A 20,879-nucleotide genomic window follows, 5' to 3' on the forward strand; every position below is an offset into this window, starting at 1 on the left:
GTTCAGACTAACCTGGTCATTGGCAGCCTCCCTGACACTCATTTGCACAGCCCTTCTAATGGCTGTGCCAGCTTCTGGTTCCCTGTATTAAAGTTCTACATACTTGGAAAACTTTGAGGGGCTTCTGTTTTCCTGACTGAACCCTAACTGATATAGACAGCATATCAAAATTGGTAAAGTGGGGAGTCTGGAATTTTCATAGTTAAAAAAATGGGTTTTCAAAAATACAGAGTTTTAAAATTGAAAACATTTGGGCTGGCACTGTAGCTAGTGGCAGAGCATTTGCCTAGCATGTGTGAGGCACTGGGTTCAATTCTTAGCACCACACAAAAGTACACAAATGAAATAAAATTGAAAACATTGTTGCTAGATCTCCAATGTGCAAAGAAGATAGTAAAATGTCTTATTCCCTCAAACATTCAAACCACATCCTATTTCCTCTCCCCTAAAATTTCGAAATGACATCTATGTAATTTTATTTCTGGCCCATGAAAACAATCTAGTTTTCAGGTCAGTAACCATTAGCTTTTTTTTTATTAGTTGCTCATGACAATACAATGATCTTAACATATCATATATTTGAATCAAATGGGGTATAATTTTTCATTTTTCCAAATGTACAGGTTGCAGAATCACATTGGTCATGCAGTCACCTATATATATACAGCTATACTAGTGTCTATTTTATTCTGCTGCTCTTCCTATCCCCCCCTTCCCCTCCCCTCCCCTCCCATCACCTCTCTCTACCCAATCTAATGTGACACATTTCTTTTTTTTTCCTCACATCATCATACATGTATTTTGTATAATGATGAGGGTCTCCTTCCATCTTCCATGCAATTTCCCTTCACTCTCCCATTCCCTCCCACCTCTCTTCCCTATTTAGTGGTAATCATCTTCTCATGCTCTTCCTCCCTACTCCATTTTGAGTCACCCCCCCCCCCTTATATCAGAGAAGACATTCAGCATTTGTTTTTTAGGGATTGGCTAACTTCATTTAGCATAATCTGCTCTAATGTTATCCATTTCCCTGCAAATGCCATGATCTTGTTATTTTTTAGTGCTGCATAATATTCCATTGTGTATATATGCCACATTTTTTAATCCATTCATCTATTGAAGAGCATCTAGGTTGGTTCTACAGTCTAGCTATTGTGAATTGTGCTGCTATAAACATTGATGTTGCTGTGTCCCTGTAGTATGCTCTTTTTAGGTCCTTTGGCTATAGTCCGAGAAGAGGAATAGCTGGGTCAAATGGTGGTTCCAATCCCAGCTTTCCAAGGAATCTCTATACTGCTTTCCAAATTGGCTGCACCAATTTGCAGTCCCATCAGCAATGTACGAGTGTACCTTTTTCCCCGCATCCTCACCAGCACTTGTTGTTGTTTGACTTCATAATGGCTGCCATTTTACTGAAGTGAGATGGTATCTTAGAATAGTTTTAATTTGCATTTCTCTTATTGCTAGAGATGATGAGCATTTTTTTGTGTATTTGTTAATTGACTGTATATTCTCCTCTGAGAAGTGTCTGTTCAGGTCCTTGGCCCATTTATTCATTGGGTTATTTAATTTTTGTTGTTTTAACTTTTTGAGTTCTTTGTATACTCTAGAGATTAGACCTCTATTTGAAGTGTGAGGGGTAAAAATTTGTTCCCAGGATGTAGGCTCCCTATTTACCTCACATATTATTTCTCTTGCTGAGAAAGAAACTTTTTAGTTTGAATTCATCCCATTTGTTGATTCTTGATTTTAACTCTTGTGCTATAGTTTTTAAACCATTAGCTTTTAAAAGTAAACCTATACTGCCAAGCGTGGTGATGTACACCTGTAATATCAGCAACTAAGGAGGCTGAGGCAGGAGGAATGCAAGTCTGAGGCCAGCCTTAGCAATTTAGTGAGGCCCTAAGCAACTTAGCAAGACCCTGTCTCAAAATAAAAAAGCTCTGGGCATGTGTCTCAGTGGTTGAGCACCCCTGGGTTCACTCCCTTGTGGAAGGAAGGAATGAGGGAAACTGGGAATAAAGAAAAAAAAAAGAGAGGAAAAGAGAGAGAAAAAAAGGAAGGAAGGAAGAAAGAAAATACAGGTACTGCTACTTTACTTTAGGGAACTTATTCCTGGTAATTGAAGTCATCAATAAAATGGAGGCCTAGTTGGATTATATGGGTTTTTTTTTTAAGTTACTGATAGACCTTTATTTAAAATATTAATTTATTTATATGCAGTGCTGAGAATCAAACACAGTGCCTTCCCACATGCTAGGCAAATGCTCTACCACTGAGCCACAACCCCAGCCCCAGATGGCATTTTTGGTTACATTTTTCCAAAATGTAACCAAGGACCAAGGTTAGTAAATATATCTAAGCTGGCAAACAATGTTATGTAAATACCATACACTTAAATGTGCAAACATTTTCCTAGAATTTATTTATTTATTTATTTATTTTTGGTACTGGAGATTGACCTTAGGGGCACTCAACCACTGAGTAACATCCCAAACCCTTTCTGTATTTTATTTAGGTCTCACTGAATTGCTTAGGGCCTCAATAAATTGTTGAGGCTAGCTTCGAACTTGCAATCCTCCTGCCTCAGCCTCCTAAACTACTGGAATTACAGGTATGCACTAACTCACCCACCTCTGGGATAATTCTTAAAACTGAAAAGCCAAAAATTATTCAAATTTTGACTCTTAAAAATCATTGAACTGCTGACCATAAGATTTTTTTTTAATTTTTTTTTAATTATAGGTGGACACAATGTCTTTATTTTACTTTATGTGGTGCTGAGGATCGAACCCAGTGCCTCATGCATGCAAGGTGCACACTCTACCTCTGAGCCACAACCCCAGCCCTGACCATAAGATTTTGAGGAAATAGTTTTCCAATCTTGTGTGACTCTATATAAAATCTGTTCAACTGCAATCTTTTTTATTTGCCTATAAGTTAACATGGTTACAAATTTTAAAACTAGAATTCCAAAACGAATGTAAAACTGTTGGGGGGTGGGGGGGGTTGTAGCACAGTTGCAGAGCACCTGCGAGGCACTGGGTTCAATCCTCAGCACCACATAAAAATAAGTAAACAAAATAAAGGTATTAAAAAAAAGAGAATGTGAAAGATTAAAATGTGTGTAATTATGCCAAACAATTTTAATGCTATTTTCTGCACTGATTTTTTTTAAATTCTTTTAAATATTTAAAGAATTTTATTAACATTATTTCATTTGCTCAATGCTTTTGTGATGAATCAATTAAAATTCTTAACATTCAAAAAAAAAGCAGGCTGGGTTGGGGCTCAATGGTAGAGCACTTGCCTAACGTGTGAGGCACTGGGTTCTATCCTTAGCAACACATAAACAAATAAATAAATAAATGTTATCATGTCATCTACAATTAAAACATATATTAAAAAGAAAAGTAAAGTGGTGCATGCCTATAATAACAGCTACAGAGTTTGAGGCAAGAGTATCTTCAGCAAGGACGTCTTTAACAAGACCATGTCTCAAAATACAAAAAAAGGACTGGGGATGTAGCTAAGTGGTAGAGAACTTACCTAGCATGCATGAGGCCATGGTTCAATCCCCAGTATTAGGATTTAGGATGAACACATCAAATGTAAAGGTTGCATTTACTATTCCACCCAACCTCTGCCCATGACTTCATTTAACACCTAATTGGATTCTTACAGTTTTACTAAGATAAGAAAGTTACATATAGCATTGACAACTTGTGCAGAAATGGAACATAGAGGCTAATACAGAAACGGGTGTCATTTCACTTCTTATACTATATTTTTAAGAATCTTTTTTAAAGATTTTTAAAAAGACTCAGATCGGGCTGAGGCTATAGTTCAGTGGTAGAGTGCTTGCGTGGCACATGTGAGGCACTGGGTTTGATTCTCAGCACCACATAAAGATAAATTAATAAACAAAGATACTGTATTCATCTACAATGAAAAAAATATTTTTAAAAAATACTCTTAAGATCATTCTTATATAAGACCTTTTAATGAAACAGATTTCTCTATTTCTTTCGTTTTTTTTTTCCCCTTGCTGTACTGGGCATCAAGCTCAGGGCATTGTGCATGCTAGGCAAGTGCTCTATCACTGTGCTATATCTCAGCTCTTTCTATTTTATTTTGAGACAGAGTCTCACTATATTGCTCAGACTGATCCTAAACTCTCAATCCCCCTGCCTCAGTATCCTGAGTAGCTGAGATTACAGACATGTGCCACCATGCCCTGCTAAAACAGATCTTTTTTTTAAAATATTTTTAGTTGTTCATATTCCTTTATTTTATTCATTTATTTATATGCGGTGCTGAAAATCAAATCCAGTGCCTCACACATGTAAAGCAAGCACTCTACCACTAAGCCACAACCCCAGCCCTTAAAAATAGATCTGTGAGGCTGGGATGTAGCTCAATGGCAAAGAGTCTACCTTGCTTTCACAAAGCCCTGGGTTCGACCTCCAGTTCCAAAAAAAGACAAAATAAAAGAACCCCACCAAAAACATATCTTTTGAGAATACAAACAAACTGTATCTATAATTTATTAATTATGTATCATGTGCTCCTTAATAAAATGATTAAACAGAAAAATGAGTATAATCATGTGAAATAATTTAAATCAAAAGTTTTTTAAATTCTCACATATTATGTATTATGTAGCATAAGAACTGTGACAGACTTAGATAAAATCTAACTTCATAATTACATAGAAATGCTAAGATATTTTCTCAAAGATTATCAATGTAAACAAATGCATCAACCGAAGGAAAACAAAAGAAATAATACAGTTATCTTAAATACATACCATAGTTGGCCACAGCTTTTCCACCTTTCCTTTTTATTTCTTCAACAACTTTATCAGCAGCTAAGGAGCTTTTACCAACTCCCTTGAAGTCCCCTCCTAAATCATTCACTGCAGTGCAAAAACAAATACCAATTAATTTCTAGAGCTTCAAAACATAGGTTAGAAATGAAATTCAAATTACCAATCCATTTCCTCAATGACATGCCCAGTTTTTCCTTTCCTTTCCTTGACTTGCTAAAAACACCATAAGCATTTTCTGGACATGCCTCTTTGTTTCTGAACAGACACAAAGAATCAGCAAAAACACTTAGAACACAAGTTCGTTACATGAAATTTTTAACTTTACAAGGCTTTTCCTCTTGAAAAAAAAAAAAAAAGGAGTGGCTCAACTCTTCAGTTAAAAGAAAAAACGTGAAAATCACTTCATGATTCAATACGCCAAAGACAATATAGTTAGTACCTGGGGGAAAAAAATTGAAGTTATACTGAAACAACAGTGATTACTAGGGACAGGAAGTAATGGGACAGGGTGGAAGAAGGGTAGTGGGATATGAAACAACACAATGCTGTATGAATGTATGGAAATATCACACAGAATCCTACTAATAATGTATAACTAATATGTGCTAATAAAAAATGAAAAAAATTAAAACTACCAATGATACAGCAATTCCACTTGAGGTTATGCATCCAGAAAAAGATGAAATCAGAATGAAAGTGAAGGGAAATTCTCTTCAAATATCAAAAAGACATTAGCACTTCATGTTCAATGCAGCATTATTCACAATAATCAGGTATAGAAACAACCTAAATGTCCAAGGATAGATGAATAAATAAAAGGGATAAATCACAAACGCATTATGCTAAGTGAACAGAACAGTTAGAGAAGGACAAATACTGATTGATTCCACTTACATGGAACATCTTGAATAGCACAGAATGGTGGTTTCCAGGATAGGAAGAGGGTGGAAATGGAAGTAGTTGCTAACTAACGGGCACAAAGTTTCAATTATGCAAGATGAGTAAGTTATAGAGATCTGCTATACAACACAGCACTTGTTATTTTGTAAACAAACATCAGTTAAAAGGGTAGATCTCATATTAAGTGTTCTTACTACAACAAAATGAAGAGATTAAACATACAATGTGAAAAATCTTCCGGTCAAGAAAACCTTTGTTTACATGAATGGTGATTAAAAAAAAAAAAAGCATGGTTTTAAACTACTAGCATGGTTTAAACTATTAAACACTTGTAAATTTTTTAAATTTTCATAAAATATACTATCATGTTCTAGAATGAAAAAAACACAAACTGTTGCCATGCTTGTTGCCAGGTACTCAAGTGGATAAGGCATGAAGATTGCAAGTTTGAACCAGCCTGAGCAATTTAACAAGACCCTGTCTCAAAATAAAAAATTAGCAGCACAATTCACAATAGATAAAACCTGGATGCCTTTCAATAGATGAATGGATAAAAAAAATGTGACATATATACACAATGGAATATTACTCAAAAATAAAAGAGAACAAAATCATGGCATTTTCAGGTAAATGGATGGAGTTAGAGAAGATAATTCTAAGTTGGCCAATCCCAAAAAACCAAATGTTTTCTTTGATATAAGGAGGCTGACTCATATTGGGATAGGGAGAGGGGTTGGAGGGGAAGGGAGGAGGCAAGGGGTTATTAATGATGGTGGAATGTGATGGACATTATTATCCAAAGCACATGTATAAAGACACAAATTGGTATGAATATACTTTGTATACAACCAGAGATATGAAAAATTGTGCTCCATTTGTGTAATAAGAATTGTAATGCATTTCGCTGTCATATATAAATAATATATAGAAAAAAGGAAGAAGGAAGGAAGGAAAGAAAGAAAAGAAAAGGAATGTCAGTAGTAAAACATTTTTTTAGCGTATGTGAAGCCCTGGTTTCAATCTCCTGTACCACTTTAAAAAACAAAATTGTTAAAAGAGGTCAAAAATTACATACAGAACTAATACATGTTCAGTCACTAATTTATATCATGATTTCATCTTTATATGTTTAACAACTGACCATATCACATGACATTTTCCTACATTCAATAATTTAGTTATCAAAATAATTGCACATTTACTATTTTCAAAATAATCTAGAGGGACATACAAATCTGTAAGAACAATGCTTGCCCACAAAGAGTTTCTAATTTACTAAAATTGAAGTACATGACCACAACAGCAACACAGATTACACACTAATATATTACAAAGTATGTACCAAGGTCAATAACTAAATAACAGGGCCAACATAACTAAATAACAGAGATGAATAACAAAGGTAATCTATATAATAATCCAAGGCAAAGTATACGAAGTAACACAAAAAATTAATGAATATCAAATAATCAATGCCAAATAACTTGGAAAAGCAGAATTCAAGAAAAATACTTGAAAGAAAGAATCTGCACAATAACTTGGGGGGGGGGGGAATCCATAGATTTTAAGAAATACAACCATAAAAAATAACCAACTAATAAATGATGTGGTGGTACACATTAGAATTTTAAATCTTTCAATACAGATTGTAACAATTGAAAACACAATCTTTTTCTTTAGAAAAATTTACTTTTTTAAAAATTGAAGCAAGGTTTCAAAGTAGGATTGGGTAGTTAAGAAGGAAAAGGGATGATAGTAAGGCAATGCCAGGCCACTCTTAAAAACCAGCTAGGGCAAATGTGTTTTCATTATTTTTTTTTAAGAAATTCATTTTTCAAAAGGTAGACTGGGGTATACTTTTTCCTAACAATATAATAGGATATATACAATGACCGGTCTTACTAAAACTAAAATATTTTAAAAATTTTAAATAAAATATTCTACAGGGGCTGAGGTTGTGGCTCCATGGTAGAGCACTTGCCTAGCAAGTATAAGGCCCTGGCTTCAATTCTCAGCACCACATAAAAATAAATAAAATAAAATAAAGGTATCACATTCATCTACAACTAAAAATATTTTTAAAAAATAAAAATGAATGTTATACAGATATGAAATAATAAAGAGGCTTATATTATCCCTCAAGAGCTGAAAAAGTAATGATTCTTCAAAGATTAATTATGACTATTAATTATTCATTTCCATGCAATTATTCAAATTACAGGAAATAATCAGTTAAAAAACTTCCAGACTTTATGACATGCAGCTAACAGTCTTTTATGACTATTCTTAAATAAGCACAAGAAATTTCAAAATCAACTGAAATACACTGATAAATTTGTTCACCTGCATGATGAAACACTACCCTCAAGTGGAAATTTTACAAAGTACAACCAGTTAAGCACAACCTGGATAATTTATTGAGAAAATGACATGTAGTCAAACAATAAAAGAACAGACTTATTCAAATCAAGTATTTACATTAGAGAGTGCTAAATTAGCAGTGACCCATTCAATCACCCCACTATAACCAGAGCTAAATCACAGGGATTAAAAACTAGAAAAGCACTGGTTAACAACGAAGGGCTTGGATAACAATGTTAAAACAAGTATGTACAAAGAGAAGTACATATATACTATGTGACACTTATCAATTCAATATATGGCTAAAATTCTAGTAGTAATAGTAGTAGTGGTGGTGCAAGTAGTACTAGTAATACCAACATACTAATATGTATACTTTACATTTCAATGAACCACTGTATATATTGAAACATTTAATCTCCATACAATTTTGAGACTAGTAGAAACAGCAGTTCCTGCTTTTACAGATGAAAAAGAAATTTGGAAAAGGTCCTAACCCAAGGCTCCTAGACTACACAAAATAGCAAAACCTAGTCTGGACCCAGATCAACTATAATATCTGTCTGCTCCTCTAACACTGCAAGCATGTTTAGTTTATCCCCAAAACAACAATCATTTTCACTAAGAAAAAAAAAATTACATTTGTTTAGGAAGGGTACAGAGAAAAACATAAGGCAACTTCTCTACTCAAACACTTGTAAAATAGATAGGAAACATGTTAAGATGCTAAGGAGAGAATCTTATCAACTGAAACCATAATCACATACTAAAGCCATAAATTCTCCATACAAAATCCAGTTTATGACCCTGAAGATTTTTTTTCAACAAAATACTTTCCCTTTTTTTGGGGGGGGCGGGGGGTGGTGAATAGCTACAGATTGAACTCAAGGGCACTTAACTACTGCGCCACATTCCCAGCCCTTTTTATTTTTGAGATAGGATCATGCTAAGTTGCTTAGGGCCTCACTAGGTTGGTGAGGCTGGTCTCAAACTTGCTGTCCTCCTGCCTCAGCTTCCCTGGTTGCTAGGATTATATGCATGAGTCACCACAGCTGGCCCTATTTCTGTCATTTAAATAAATCAGTAATTTGAATGGTCTCCTAAAGACTCCCATGGTTTTTCCATAAAAATACATCCCCAAAGTATATTAAATAACAGCTATGCTGGAAATTTAGGGATCCAAGGAATTCTAAAATACATTTGGATCCTATAAAAAGTATACTGTATGTAGGTAAATGGACACCTAAAGATCAATTACCAAGTTACTGAGCCTGGAAAGAGAACCAAATGTTTGAGAATGCCTGTCTCCTCACATCCTTGCAATATTGGTGATTGCCATTCTTTTCAGTCTGACAATTATATGATTATAAATTATAACTCATTATTTTAATTTACATTTCTTTGAGCACTAATAGAGTAACATTTTATTTTCATGTACCCATTGGTCATTTATATTTCTTACTGTTTTGCCTATTCATTTCACATTTTATTGGGGGATATCTGTCTTTCTGATAATTTGTAAATGTCCTTTATTTGTAAAAGATATTAATTATTTACCATGTGTTAGCAAATCAAATTCTTTTCCTGAAATGTTGAGAGAAATAAAGCTCACATCTGAGCATAAGTATTATTTAATGAGTATTATGCACATTGTTTTTCAGAGTTTTGTTTTATAAACTAGATGGAAAACTGGGTTTGTCTTTTAAAATTCTATTTGTTGTACAGGTTTTTATTCTTAGAAGTTAGGTTTTTTGTTTCTCTTTCTTTGCTGCTGCTGCTGCTTTTTTTTTTTTTTTTTTTTTTTGGAACTGGGAATTCAACCCAGGGACACATACCAATGAGCCACATCCACCTTTTTTTTTTATTTTGCACAGGGTCTCACTAAGTTACTTAAGGCTTCACTAAATTGTTGAAGCTGGCTTTAAACTTGCAATTCTCCTGCCTCAGCCTCCTAAGCCGTTGATATTATAGGCATGAGCCACCACAACTGGTACCTAGCAATTTTTTATTATTGGCTCCAAATACTATACCAGCAAATATGCTTTGGGTCTCCTGAAATCAAGACTACTAAACCAACTCAGGGGATATAGTTTACTTTTAATTTGTACAAAAAATATAACCCAGAACATCATCTCTCTCAAACCGTCCCCTCTTCTTCATGTCACTTCTCTGTACTAAGACTTCTCCTAGTCACTCTTAATTTCTGAAAAGCACATGTCCTATATCAGCAGGTCTTGTCATTGATTTCATTAGGAGTCTTCAAATGTTTACTGAGTTCCCACTCTGGACCCAGCACTATGCTGGGTGCTTTGGGCTCTTCAGGCTGACAAGTTTATGCAGTGAGGAGCTGCCAGTTCTTCTGAGAAATTCTTTATCTCCATTTCCTTCCTATTCTATCATTTCAAGCCTACATTACTGCTATTGCCTACCAGGTGGTCTTTTGCCTCCAATCTAAACCTCTCTAGGCTATCTGACTATTGCTGGAGTAATGTTCCTAAGGCACCCTCTGTAATATATCAGTACCTTCCTCAAAAATCTGCAGTGGATTTCCCTATTGTTTACTGTTTAACTTTAAAGATGCCTTGTATCTGGTCTCACTTTAATTGATGCCTTTTTTTTTTTCATTTTTATTTTGAAACTGGGTCTCCTTAAGTTGCCCTGGCTGGCCTCAAACTTGCAATCCTCCTGACTCAGCCCCCTGAGAAACTGGGATTACAGTAGTGCACCAGCATATCCAGATGATAGTTCTTTCTTTTTGCCATAGTTTATATGGCAATCTCTAACTTTCTACTTACCTAGTAAGAGTGAAAATGTTATAACACTGTACATTTGAAGAGTGCTTAATCATTACTTACACATATTCATGTTCACATACATACTCAATCCAAAAACTATCACCAAGTCATATCTATTACCAATGACAAATCCATAAACTGTTTTTATTTCAGAATAAGAATAAGCAGTACTTTAAGTGTAGTTGTTGTTGAAGAGATTCTTTTTTTCTGATGTCAAAAGTCAATGCACAGGGCTGGGGTTGTGACTCAGTGATAGAGTACTTGCCTGGCACATGTGAAGCACTGGGTTCCATCCTCAGCACCACATAAGAATAAATAAATAATGGTATTATGTTCATGTACAACTAAAAAAATTTATAAAAATTTAACACACTGATGTAAAACTAGAATCTAATTCTCTATGTTTAAAAAAAATGCTTCTAAAGAAATTCAAACTGTATAAATTTAAGACTTTTTCCCCTGTTCCCACCTGAATCTTTCCCAGAGGTACCTGCTATTAACAATTTCTTAGATGTCCTATACATTCCTATTCTCTATCTTTGGTGCCTTTCTCCCATTTTGATAGTTTCCTATAGCAAAAAAAAAAAAATAGTATTAAGAATCGCTTCAGGGCTGGCACAGCACTTGCCTAGCATGCAAAAGACCTTGGATTCAATTCCCACCACTGCCAAAAAAAAAAAAAAAAAGAGAGTAACTAGGATTGTAGCTCAGCGGAAGAGCACAAGTTTAGAATGTAGGAGGCCTGGGTTCAACCCCTGGTTAAAAAAAAAAAAAAGAAAAAAGAAACAAACAAACAAACAAAACATCTCTGGTGTAATGGCATATACCTGTAATCCCAGAACTCAGGAGGCTGAGGTCAGCCTCATCAACTTAGTATTCCTAAGCAACTTAGCAAGACCCTGTGTCTCCAAGAAAAAAAGAGGGCTGGGGATATGGCTCAGTGGTAAAAGTGCCCCTGATTTCAATCACTAGTATCCCCCCACCCCAAATCATTTCATTGATTTTAGAGCTGTAGATCTACTGGAGATTGTTTACCTATATTTATATTCTGACTACTACCAAAAATTATTTAAATGACTTAACTGTAAATGTGCAACAGCACTATTAAAGAAGAGAAAAGATGTTTTATCAGCAAAAGATAAGCATACCAGAATTGCAGGGTAATAGTTGTTCAGGATCACCCTTCAGCTATGTGATAGCCAAGTAAAAGGAAAACTCTCGGGAGAGCACAGTGTTTTCACTATTTGGCTGAAAGATATAATCATCTTGGTTCATTTCCAAAGTGGCCATAAATATATCTAAATATTTGAAGAACTCTAAATTGTTGTGATAATTTCGAGAGCAATCTCTTCAATTAGGTCTTTATCTTAGTCCATACATGCTGCTATAATGAATACCACAGACTATGAAATTTAGGCACAACAGAAATTTCTCAGTTTTGACCAGTATGTACAAATCCAAAAACCTGACCTAATGAGGGCCATTCTCTGCTTCCAAGATGGTGCCTTGTTGCTGCATCCTCCAGAGGAGTAACACCATAGCTTTACATGACAGAAGGCATGGAAGGGCAAGAGGGTACTCCCTTCGAATGTGGATCCTTTTATATGGGTGCTAATCCCATTCATGAGGGCCCAACCCTCATGACTTAATCCCTTCCCAAAAGCCACACCTCTTAATACTGTTGCACTGGGAATTAGGTTCCAACAAGACTTATGGCCAATCCCTAAAAAACAAATGCCAAATAAGACATTTGATATAATGAGAGCAACTAAGAACAGAGCAGGGAGGAAGAGCAGGAGGAAAAGATTAACATTAAACAGAGTCATGAGGTGGAAGGGAAAGGGAGAGAAAAGGGAAATTGCATGGAAATGGAAGGAGACCCTCATTGTTATACAAAATTACATATAAGAGGATGTGAGGGGAATGGGAAAAAATAAGGAGAGAAATGAATTACAGTAGATGGGGTAGAGAGAGAAGACGGGAGGGGAGGGGAGGGGGGATAGTAGAGGATAGGAAAGGTAGCAGAATACAACAGTTACTATTATGGCATTATGTAAAAATGTGGATGTGTAACCGATGTGATTCTGCAATCTTTGTAATGTTTTGAATAACCAATTAAAAAAAAAAGACTTATGGAAAGGACACCATCATTCAATTTGTCTCATAACAAGAAGGCATCAAAGGTATTCCTAAAGGACAGGATAAATGAATCAATTCATATGACCCCCTCCTTATAAAGCCACCAGGATTCAATAATGGAGGATTCTATCCTAATGATCTTATCAAAACCTAACCAATTCCCAAAGGCCAAACCTCTAAACACCATAGTTGGATTAGGCTTCCACCCTCCTGATATCTCACATGGGGATAAATTACATGAAGCCTTGGAGATTACTCAAACCACATCCAAACCATAGCAGTAGATTACAGCAATAGCCTTTAACTGTCCTCTTTGCTTCCACTTTTTATTTTAATAGAAAATTATACATGTACACAAAAGAATAAAAAAATAAAACCCAGCGAGCCCATCATCCTTCTCCATTTCTACTCTTGCTCCCTGACATCTAAGTCTCTTAAGAGCAACCAGAATGACACCTTTAATATTTAAATCAAGTGATACTGCTCCTCTGTTTTCACCCATCTGAATCAGGTTAAAAACCAGCACTTACTCTGAGCAAAATGGTCCTATGTGATCTGGTCTCAATTCTCTACTGTTGTCTTTGTTTATGTCCCTTCAAGGATCTCACTCAATCCAGCCACACTGGCTCTCTTGCACATGAAACACATGAAGCCTGCTCCTGCCTAAGGACCGCAGCACCAGCTGCTCTCTGCCAGAAATTTCTAGGTCCCAGATCTACAGGTACATCCATTACTCCCTGCAAGTCTCTCTTTAGAAAGTCCTCTTTTAGCACTTTCCGTCCTATTCACCATAATTTCTTTTCTCCATAGCACTTACCACATCATCTATTATATTTTTACATATGTATTTGTTTATTGTCTGTCTCCTCACTAGAATATAAACTCCATGAAAGTGGAGGCCCTCTCTAATTCCCATTGTAGTCACCCAGCACCAAAAACAGTGTTTGCTACCTAACAGATCACTAAATAAATATTTGTTGAATAAGTTTATTAGCTTTATTAACTTTTTCTAAACTGGGCTTTAAAAATGGTAAATAGCTAAGCTATCCTAAAGCAATTCAAAGGTTTTCTCCTATAACATGATGACAGTTATAAAGACCTCTAGGGGGGATGTGGGCTCTTTCATTATAAGTGATATATGGCTTTCATTATAAGCTGAAATTTTGTAATGATCTTTCTTCTTGTGTTATATAAGTTTAACTTTTTCACTCAATCAGCACATACCCATGATTACTAAGCAAAGCACTATCTTAACACTTGCAGAAAATACATTGGTGCTTAAAGCAGCCCTTTTTCTAAGTATCTACAAGAGAAACATGTTTTAAATAAAGGAGCTTGGATGCCTCCTGAGTGAACAAAACCTCAGTTCACTGATGAACTAATATATTCCATTCTTGAGCACTGTGCCTGGTACATGGTAACCAGGCAGTAGTACTGGTTCCTTTCTCTTTCCTTTATAAAGGTCCTTAATTTTTTATGAAATTTAACTTCACCATAATTTTACAGGTTCAGGAAGGAAGCTATAAATAAAAAGGTCATGAAATTAGGCAGTAGAGTCAGGATCTAAACCATGCACTTCCTAATTGGCAGGATCCACACAGTGGTCGAAAACATAAATTCTAGCTTCAGCCCACAGGAATGTAAGACTTAGGAGTTATTTTATAACTGCAGCATAGAGAAAAAAAAAAAAGTCATGTCAATCTTACTTCAGAGGATTATAATTTAATTTTTCCAAAGGTGTTATTTCTTCGGTTCAAGAGTATAACAATGTTTGCCTTGCCTTTCTTACTAAGAAGAGGTTCTCCTTGCTGGAACATGTCAGTTTGCCTTGCATTCATGCCCTTAAGCTAAAACTCACCACTCAAAGATGGATATGGCTCATCTTCTGAGGAAACCTCAAAATTATTCAATTCCCAGCACCTCAGCACCTACTTCAAATATGCAGAAATCTCTAGAAATATGTAATTTATACAAAACTAAACATCATCAGAGAGCATGAAAACTTAAAGCTTAGAAATTCTTATACCAAAATTTAAATAGTCCATAGTGTTTTATATTATGGAATATAAAGCAAAGCACTCATATTAATATGAAATTAGAAAATTTCTTTTTTCTAATTTCATATTAATATGCACGCACGCATGCCAGGCGACAGCGCTACCACTTGAGCCACATCCCCAGCCCCAGAAAATTTCTTAAATGATATACTTTAGTCTTGGCTAAAGGATTTGGCCAATAAAATATAAGTGTTAAGTGGCATATCACTTCTGAACAAAAGCTTTAAAAAGTCACCAAGTAGATCCATTTTTACGTTCCCTCTGCCCCAATAATAGCAATGTCCCAGATATGAGCTGCTCCTTCAGCTAGCATCCTGAAATTAGGAACACAAGAGTACAACACAAGCTGACAGGAAACTGAATATGAACATGAAATAATTCTTTATTACTCTGAGCCACTTAGATTAAAAGGCTGTTTAATAACCCTGCACAACCTAGCAAAAGAGGACTTGAGAAACAAGCTACTTTATTTCTTAAGGTTCTATTTCTTACTGGCCTCTGAACTAGTCATAGGATAAGCTGACTGATCACTTTTCCAAAAACAAGATATTCTGATGTCATCATAACATCCTAGATTTATATATTTCCCTTTACAATTTCTTTGCTTCCTCAGGTAAGAATTATTCTAAGCAAGAAAATATTAACAAAGGAGAAGTCTGTGCATGGCACACAACCTGGGAACAGAATGTTTATGTGTGTAAGGTAACAATATCTTGGTAGCCTAGAAAGTTCAGAAGTAGGACACAAACTAAAAAAGTGTAGAAAATATCAACTGAAAATTCTGGACAAGCTGGGCACATTGGCGCATGCCTATAATCCCAGCAATTTGGGGGGACTGCTAGTTGGAGGCCATCCTGGCCAACATAGTGAGACTCTGTCTCAAAATGAAATCTTAAAAAAGGGCCCATCGTCTGCTTCAGTGGTAGAGTCCTTGCCTACCATGTATGAGACCCTGGGTTCAATCCCCAGTACCAAAAAAAAATAGGTTCTACAGATTCACAAATACTGAATTCTGCCCTTTAACACAAAACTAAATCTGGCTCTTCAGCCAAGTTTAGCAAATATTTTTCATCTGCTTTCTTGGACTTCTGATTAGGACTTGCTGAAATACCATCTTTAAATAAGATGAGAAAATAAATATGACACACTGTCCCTGTGTACATTACCTTTATCAGAATTCAAACACTCATCATCTGAATTTAACAAATTCAAAACAGTAAAGCAAACACAATCTACACAAACATACACTGCTGTACAGTCTCATATAAAACAAGTTTATATACTATGTCTATATCTCAGTCAAAACAAAAGAAAAAAGAAAAATTAATTCAACCAATTTCAGACACACTAGCCTCTCCCCCAAAAAAGACAATATCAACAAAAGAGTCAAAGAACAAAGTACTTTCTTTGCATAAGGTAATATTTCTTCAGGAAATAGAAAAGATGAGATCCTTGTACTTATGAAAACTTGAATAGGAATGATGCAATAGATAAAAAGTTATAAAATAAAAATATTAATAACTAAACAGTAACACTTCAAAAGGAAGAAAAAATAGTAACAGCATGAGTCTTTAGGACTACACATCAAATATTCTTCCAAATTTATGACAGAGAGCTTGAAATGCATACAACAGTAGCCCCTGTTCAAACACTATAATGTCAAAATCTATCCTTGCTACTAGAAACCGATTGAAGGAGTACAGAGCAGCTATGATCTTAAGCAAGGAACATCCAAAGTCTCTGTGTCCCTTTCACAAAGATAAGCTACATTCCACTGCTTGGGCCTTCTTTGTTTAGAAAATCTCGCTGCATGCTTACTTTTTTGTTACATGTCTCCATAAACAAATTGAGAGAAATTTCTCTCTCTCTATTCCCCAGGAAAATTGGGATTAAGAAATCACTGTGGTCAATAATTTTATCCCAGAAAGATACTAATAAACATCAGGTCCTAACATCCTCCCTACACATATACTTACACTTAGCATTCATTCAGTTATTCCACACAAAGGCCTAGTTATGGACAAACTGTCTACTATGTATGTACCAAATACCAAATAATCAGACCAGTCCAAACTATTTAGATTATTAAAATTTCCCATCTTCGGGATTCTTCAATACACTATCTTCCAACTGACCCTAATCCCATCATACAATTAAAACTCATAAAACTGACCCATGAATGAATTTTAAGTTTTGAAGTGAAAACTTTTGATGAAAGAGATAAGAGACCCACACTTTTTATTGCCTGACTCCAAACTTCTAATTCTCAAATCAAATTATTTCAATTATTTATTTTATCAATGTATTTTTGGGGATTCTCCTTTGATCTTAAATTAGTAGCTTTCTACCTCAAAAACTTATAACCCACAATACTAAAGTCAAGAATTTCCTTGTATACAACAAATGTCTGCCCTTCTTTATCAATTCTATTAAGTTAGAAATTCTGTGAAACAACAAATTATATTATTATGTGTACTTTTATGAATATGTAACAACAAATCCCATAATTATGTACAAGTATAATGCACCAATATAAAAGGGTGGAAAAAAAAAAGAAAAGGCAAAAGTGAAACTACTTTAAAAAGTAAATCTTAAAAAAAAAAGTTCACCTTAAGAGGATGAAAGATGTGCTGGCAGAAGTTAAAACTTTATGATGAAATTATACCTTGACAAATTACTTAATAGAAAGACAAAAGTGGCTTGTGAAGACTATATTTTTATGAACTATTGATTAAAAATAAAAATATACCAACTTACCAACAACTAATGCTCCTCTTTCTGCAAAAGCCAGGGCATAAGCTCGGCCCAAACCTGGTTTAAAATAATCAGAAAATGTCAGAATTATTTTGGTCCACTCAACTCAGTCCCCATTTGAAAGTCAGTAATTAAAATAGAAGAGTCTTCATTTGCACTCTTCATTTGCACTCTCAAACTCTACTCCACTCTCATTTGCTTGCAGAGGCTAGAAAGTTTAAAACTACGTTTTACTATACACCCTACTTACATTTCCTAACTTGCTACCTAGTGCTAAAATGCCAGATGTGAACTAGATTCCACCATTAGATGCATTTGCACAAAATTTAGAAAGTGGAAGTGATAGAGGTCACTTTACTAGAATCTGAGCTGTAAGTACTGGTTAAGAAGCTGATTTTCTCTGAACCTTCCTATTTATTAAAACACAGTGACCTGTGGAGGCAACCTACTTAACCAGCTTCCTAATCCCTGAATGGCAGCTTCCATACTTTAAATCTGAATTTATGTGAGCTGTGACAGAGTTCCAATGGCAGACTCAGAACTACTGGCTACTCTAATGTACCAGTTCTATATTGTTCCAAAAGTCATTTTAAGAAAAATCACTAAAACCCAATTGCTTGTACTCAATCCTTTTGTTTAAACTATCTAGCGATTTCTATATCCTGTACTGAAGCTTGACTACACAATCAAAACACACACACACAAAAAAAAAAACTTTAATTATGATTCAGAGCTAGAAAGTATAGATTTACATACACAAAGATATGTGTACAGATACAGATCTTATAATATGTAAGAATATATGAGAGACTGGCAATTAGTAATTACCGTTGAAGAACAGACGGTGGCAGCAACTAGAAGACTTACTTTTGCATTAAAATTTTTTAATGTGTTCATGTTCTAAAATTTAAGTTAATAAATTTCACTGATAAATGGAGGAACTGAATTGACAATTTTTATTTGGTATAAATTAATAAATAAGTATACAAATAACAAACTAAGGTGAATAAATTATGACCTTATGATAATGGTTAAATTATCAGGCTTTCCCAAAAAGAAAGAGCACAAAATAAAAATTTTATTTTGAACCCAAAACACAAATTTTCCAAAACTAAAAGATATCGCCACATAATTTATTTTAGAATTTAGCCAATCTGAATGGATGAGAGAATTCAGCCAATTTATACAGGAGGAGTTAAGCTCATAATTTTCTAGTCACAATTCATTAATGTTTCAAAGTCATTTTTATGGGATGTAATAAAACAGAATAGAAAATTTCAGAGTGCACAGCATTTTCATGTACTGTGTCATGAACTTGCTTCAATTGGAGATGGGGGAGTGGCTCTGGTATAGAATGCACTGCTTAATGTCAAGTCACTGCCAAAAGAAATTTAAAATATCCCAAAAACAAAGAGTAAGCAAAATGGTTTCCCAAAAGCTCATTTCAGAATAAATACAAATATGAGTATAAAATACTTGGACAACAATTAATAATGAAATTGTTTTCTGAAAGGCAAACTAAGATGTAGTTTATCAATGAAGATGTAAAAGTACATATGAATTAATTGACAATTCCATTGTTTATGGCTTGTAATATATAATTCAAATAATTCCTTGTTAGGACCCTTTTATTACAAGGCTCTATTAAAGGGAAATCAAGGATGAATAAAGTTAGGATCCCTTGCATGTGAAGGTTACAAAGATCACCCACTTGGGGGAAACTAGAGCAAAAATCTTACTGCAGAGGCTCGATGTGTGTGAGAGTGGTTTGTTTTAATTTTTGTTCTTTAAAAATTGTTTGGGTTTTTTCACATAACATTTCTTCGGTTTGCTTTTCCTGAAATATACGAGGATCTGGCAAATTTCCTAAGGAAGGGATGGTCCACTTCAGAAATGTCTCTGCTCTTCCTTTCTTCACTCTTCCTGTCCCATTCCCACTTTATTCCTCTATCATTTACCTCGTCCCTGCACGCACTGGCATTTACAACTTTTCCAGGATTCCACCTGACTTTGAAAACACAGCCTGGCTTGATAAGCATACAATACAAACTCCAAGGAGGGCTCTTATCAGATGAATGCCCTCTCTACAGGCCCTCTCCAGAACTTAAAAAAACATAAGACATTAGAAAATAAACACTAAATAACTGCCTTTCAAAGTCAAGAAGCTGGCATCTCCACTCCTTAGATGGGACCTCCAGGCCTGAGGCGGCTTTTCAGGCCCTAAGAGATCGGACCAAGGCCTAACAAGAGTCTCCCCACACCAAGAGTCACAATCAACACCCACAGAGCCAAGAACTTTCACCCAGTTGTGCAACCCGCCGCCCAGCCTGGTTTGGGAAGCTGCCCGTGGGTGCTGGGGAAAGTAGGCTGCACCTGCCTGAGTGACTCCCGTCTCAAGGCCGATCCCCCCACTCGCCGGCGCTCCCCCTTCAGATTCAGTGCCTTGAAAACTGCGGTTCCTCCCACCACGCCGCCACCGGGTCAAGCCCACTCTCTGCCAGCCGCTTCACCATCCCCGCCCACAGTCCCGACGCCTGAACCTGGACTGGGACCGCACACCTATCCCTGACCCAAACCGGAGGGTCCGCGGCGTGAGGGGGGCGCGCGCCGGCCATACAATCTTCCAGGCTCACCTCCTCCCGCGCCGGTGACCAGTACCACACGCCCGTCGAACCTGAGCGGCGAAGTCATGACTCCTGCCTTCCACCTTACACACACTAGCAGTGCCGCTAGGCTCAATCAGCCAAGCTCAATTAGCTGGGGGAGTGGCGGGGGCGGGATGCGATCAGCCGACCTGCTGGTCTCTGGGAAGAAAACAGGCACTGTAGTTTCCCAAGTGCGCCTGCGCAAGCTAGCTTTCCCAAGTACGCCTGCGTGGCGAAAGCATGGCCCCTTGGGAAATGTAGTCCAGCGCGACTGCTTGCTGGAAGACCCTGCCCAAAACGTTTCTGCGCTGGGGATGTGGCTCCAGAGACAGCGGGCTTGCTTTGCAAGCATGCGGCCCGGGTTCCATCCTCAGCACCACATACAAATAAAGATGTT

The 20,879-nt window shown here is 36.0% G+C and overlaps 1 protein-coding gene across 2 annotated transcripts in view; it reads right to left on the bottom strand.

Moving 5' to 3' along the window:
* Positions 1-20,652, bottom strand: part of Hsd17b4 (hydroxysteroid 17-beta dehydrogenase 4) — an 89,284-nt gene extending 68,632 nt beyond the window's left edge. The window contains exons 1-3 of one of the 2 annotated variants that reach the window (XM_026379488.2): positions 20,471-20,652; positions 17,841-17,894; positions 4,811-4,918 (exon numbers count right to left, since the gene is read on the bottom strand). In XM_026379488.2, the coding sequence (XP_026235273.2) occupies positions 4,811-4,918; positions 17,841-17,894; positions 20,471-20,528 (220 nt within the window). In that variant the 5' untranslated portion in view covers positions 20,529-20,652. The remainder of the gene's footprint in view (positions 1-4,810; positions 4,919-17,840; positions 17,895-20,470) is intronic. The other variant, XM_026379489.2, reaches the window with a different exon arrangement.
* Positions 20,653-20,879: the final 227 nt, after the last annotated feature.

This window comes from Urocitellus parryii, chromosome 1, assembly GCF_045843805.1.
Source record: "Urocitellus parryii isolate mUroPar1 chromosome 1, mUroPar1.hap1, whole genome shotgun sequence".
In the NCBI taxonomy this organism is placed as follows: Eukaryota; Metazoa; Chordata; class Mammalia; order Rodentia; family Sciuridae; genus Urocitellus; species Urocitellus parryii.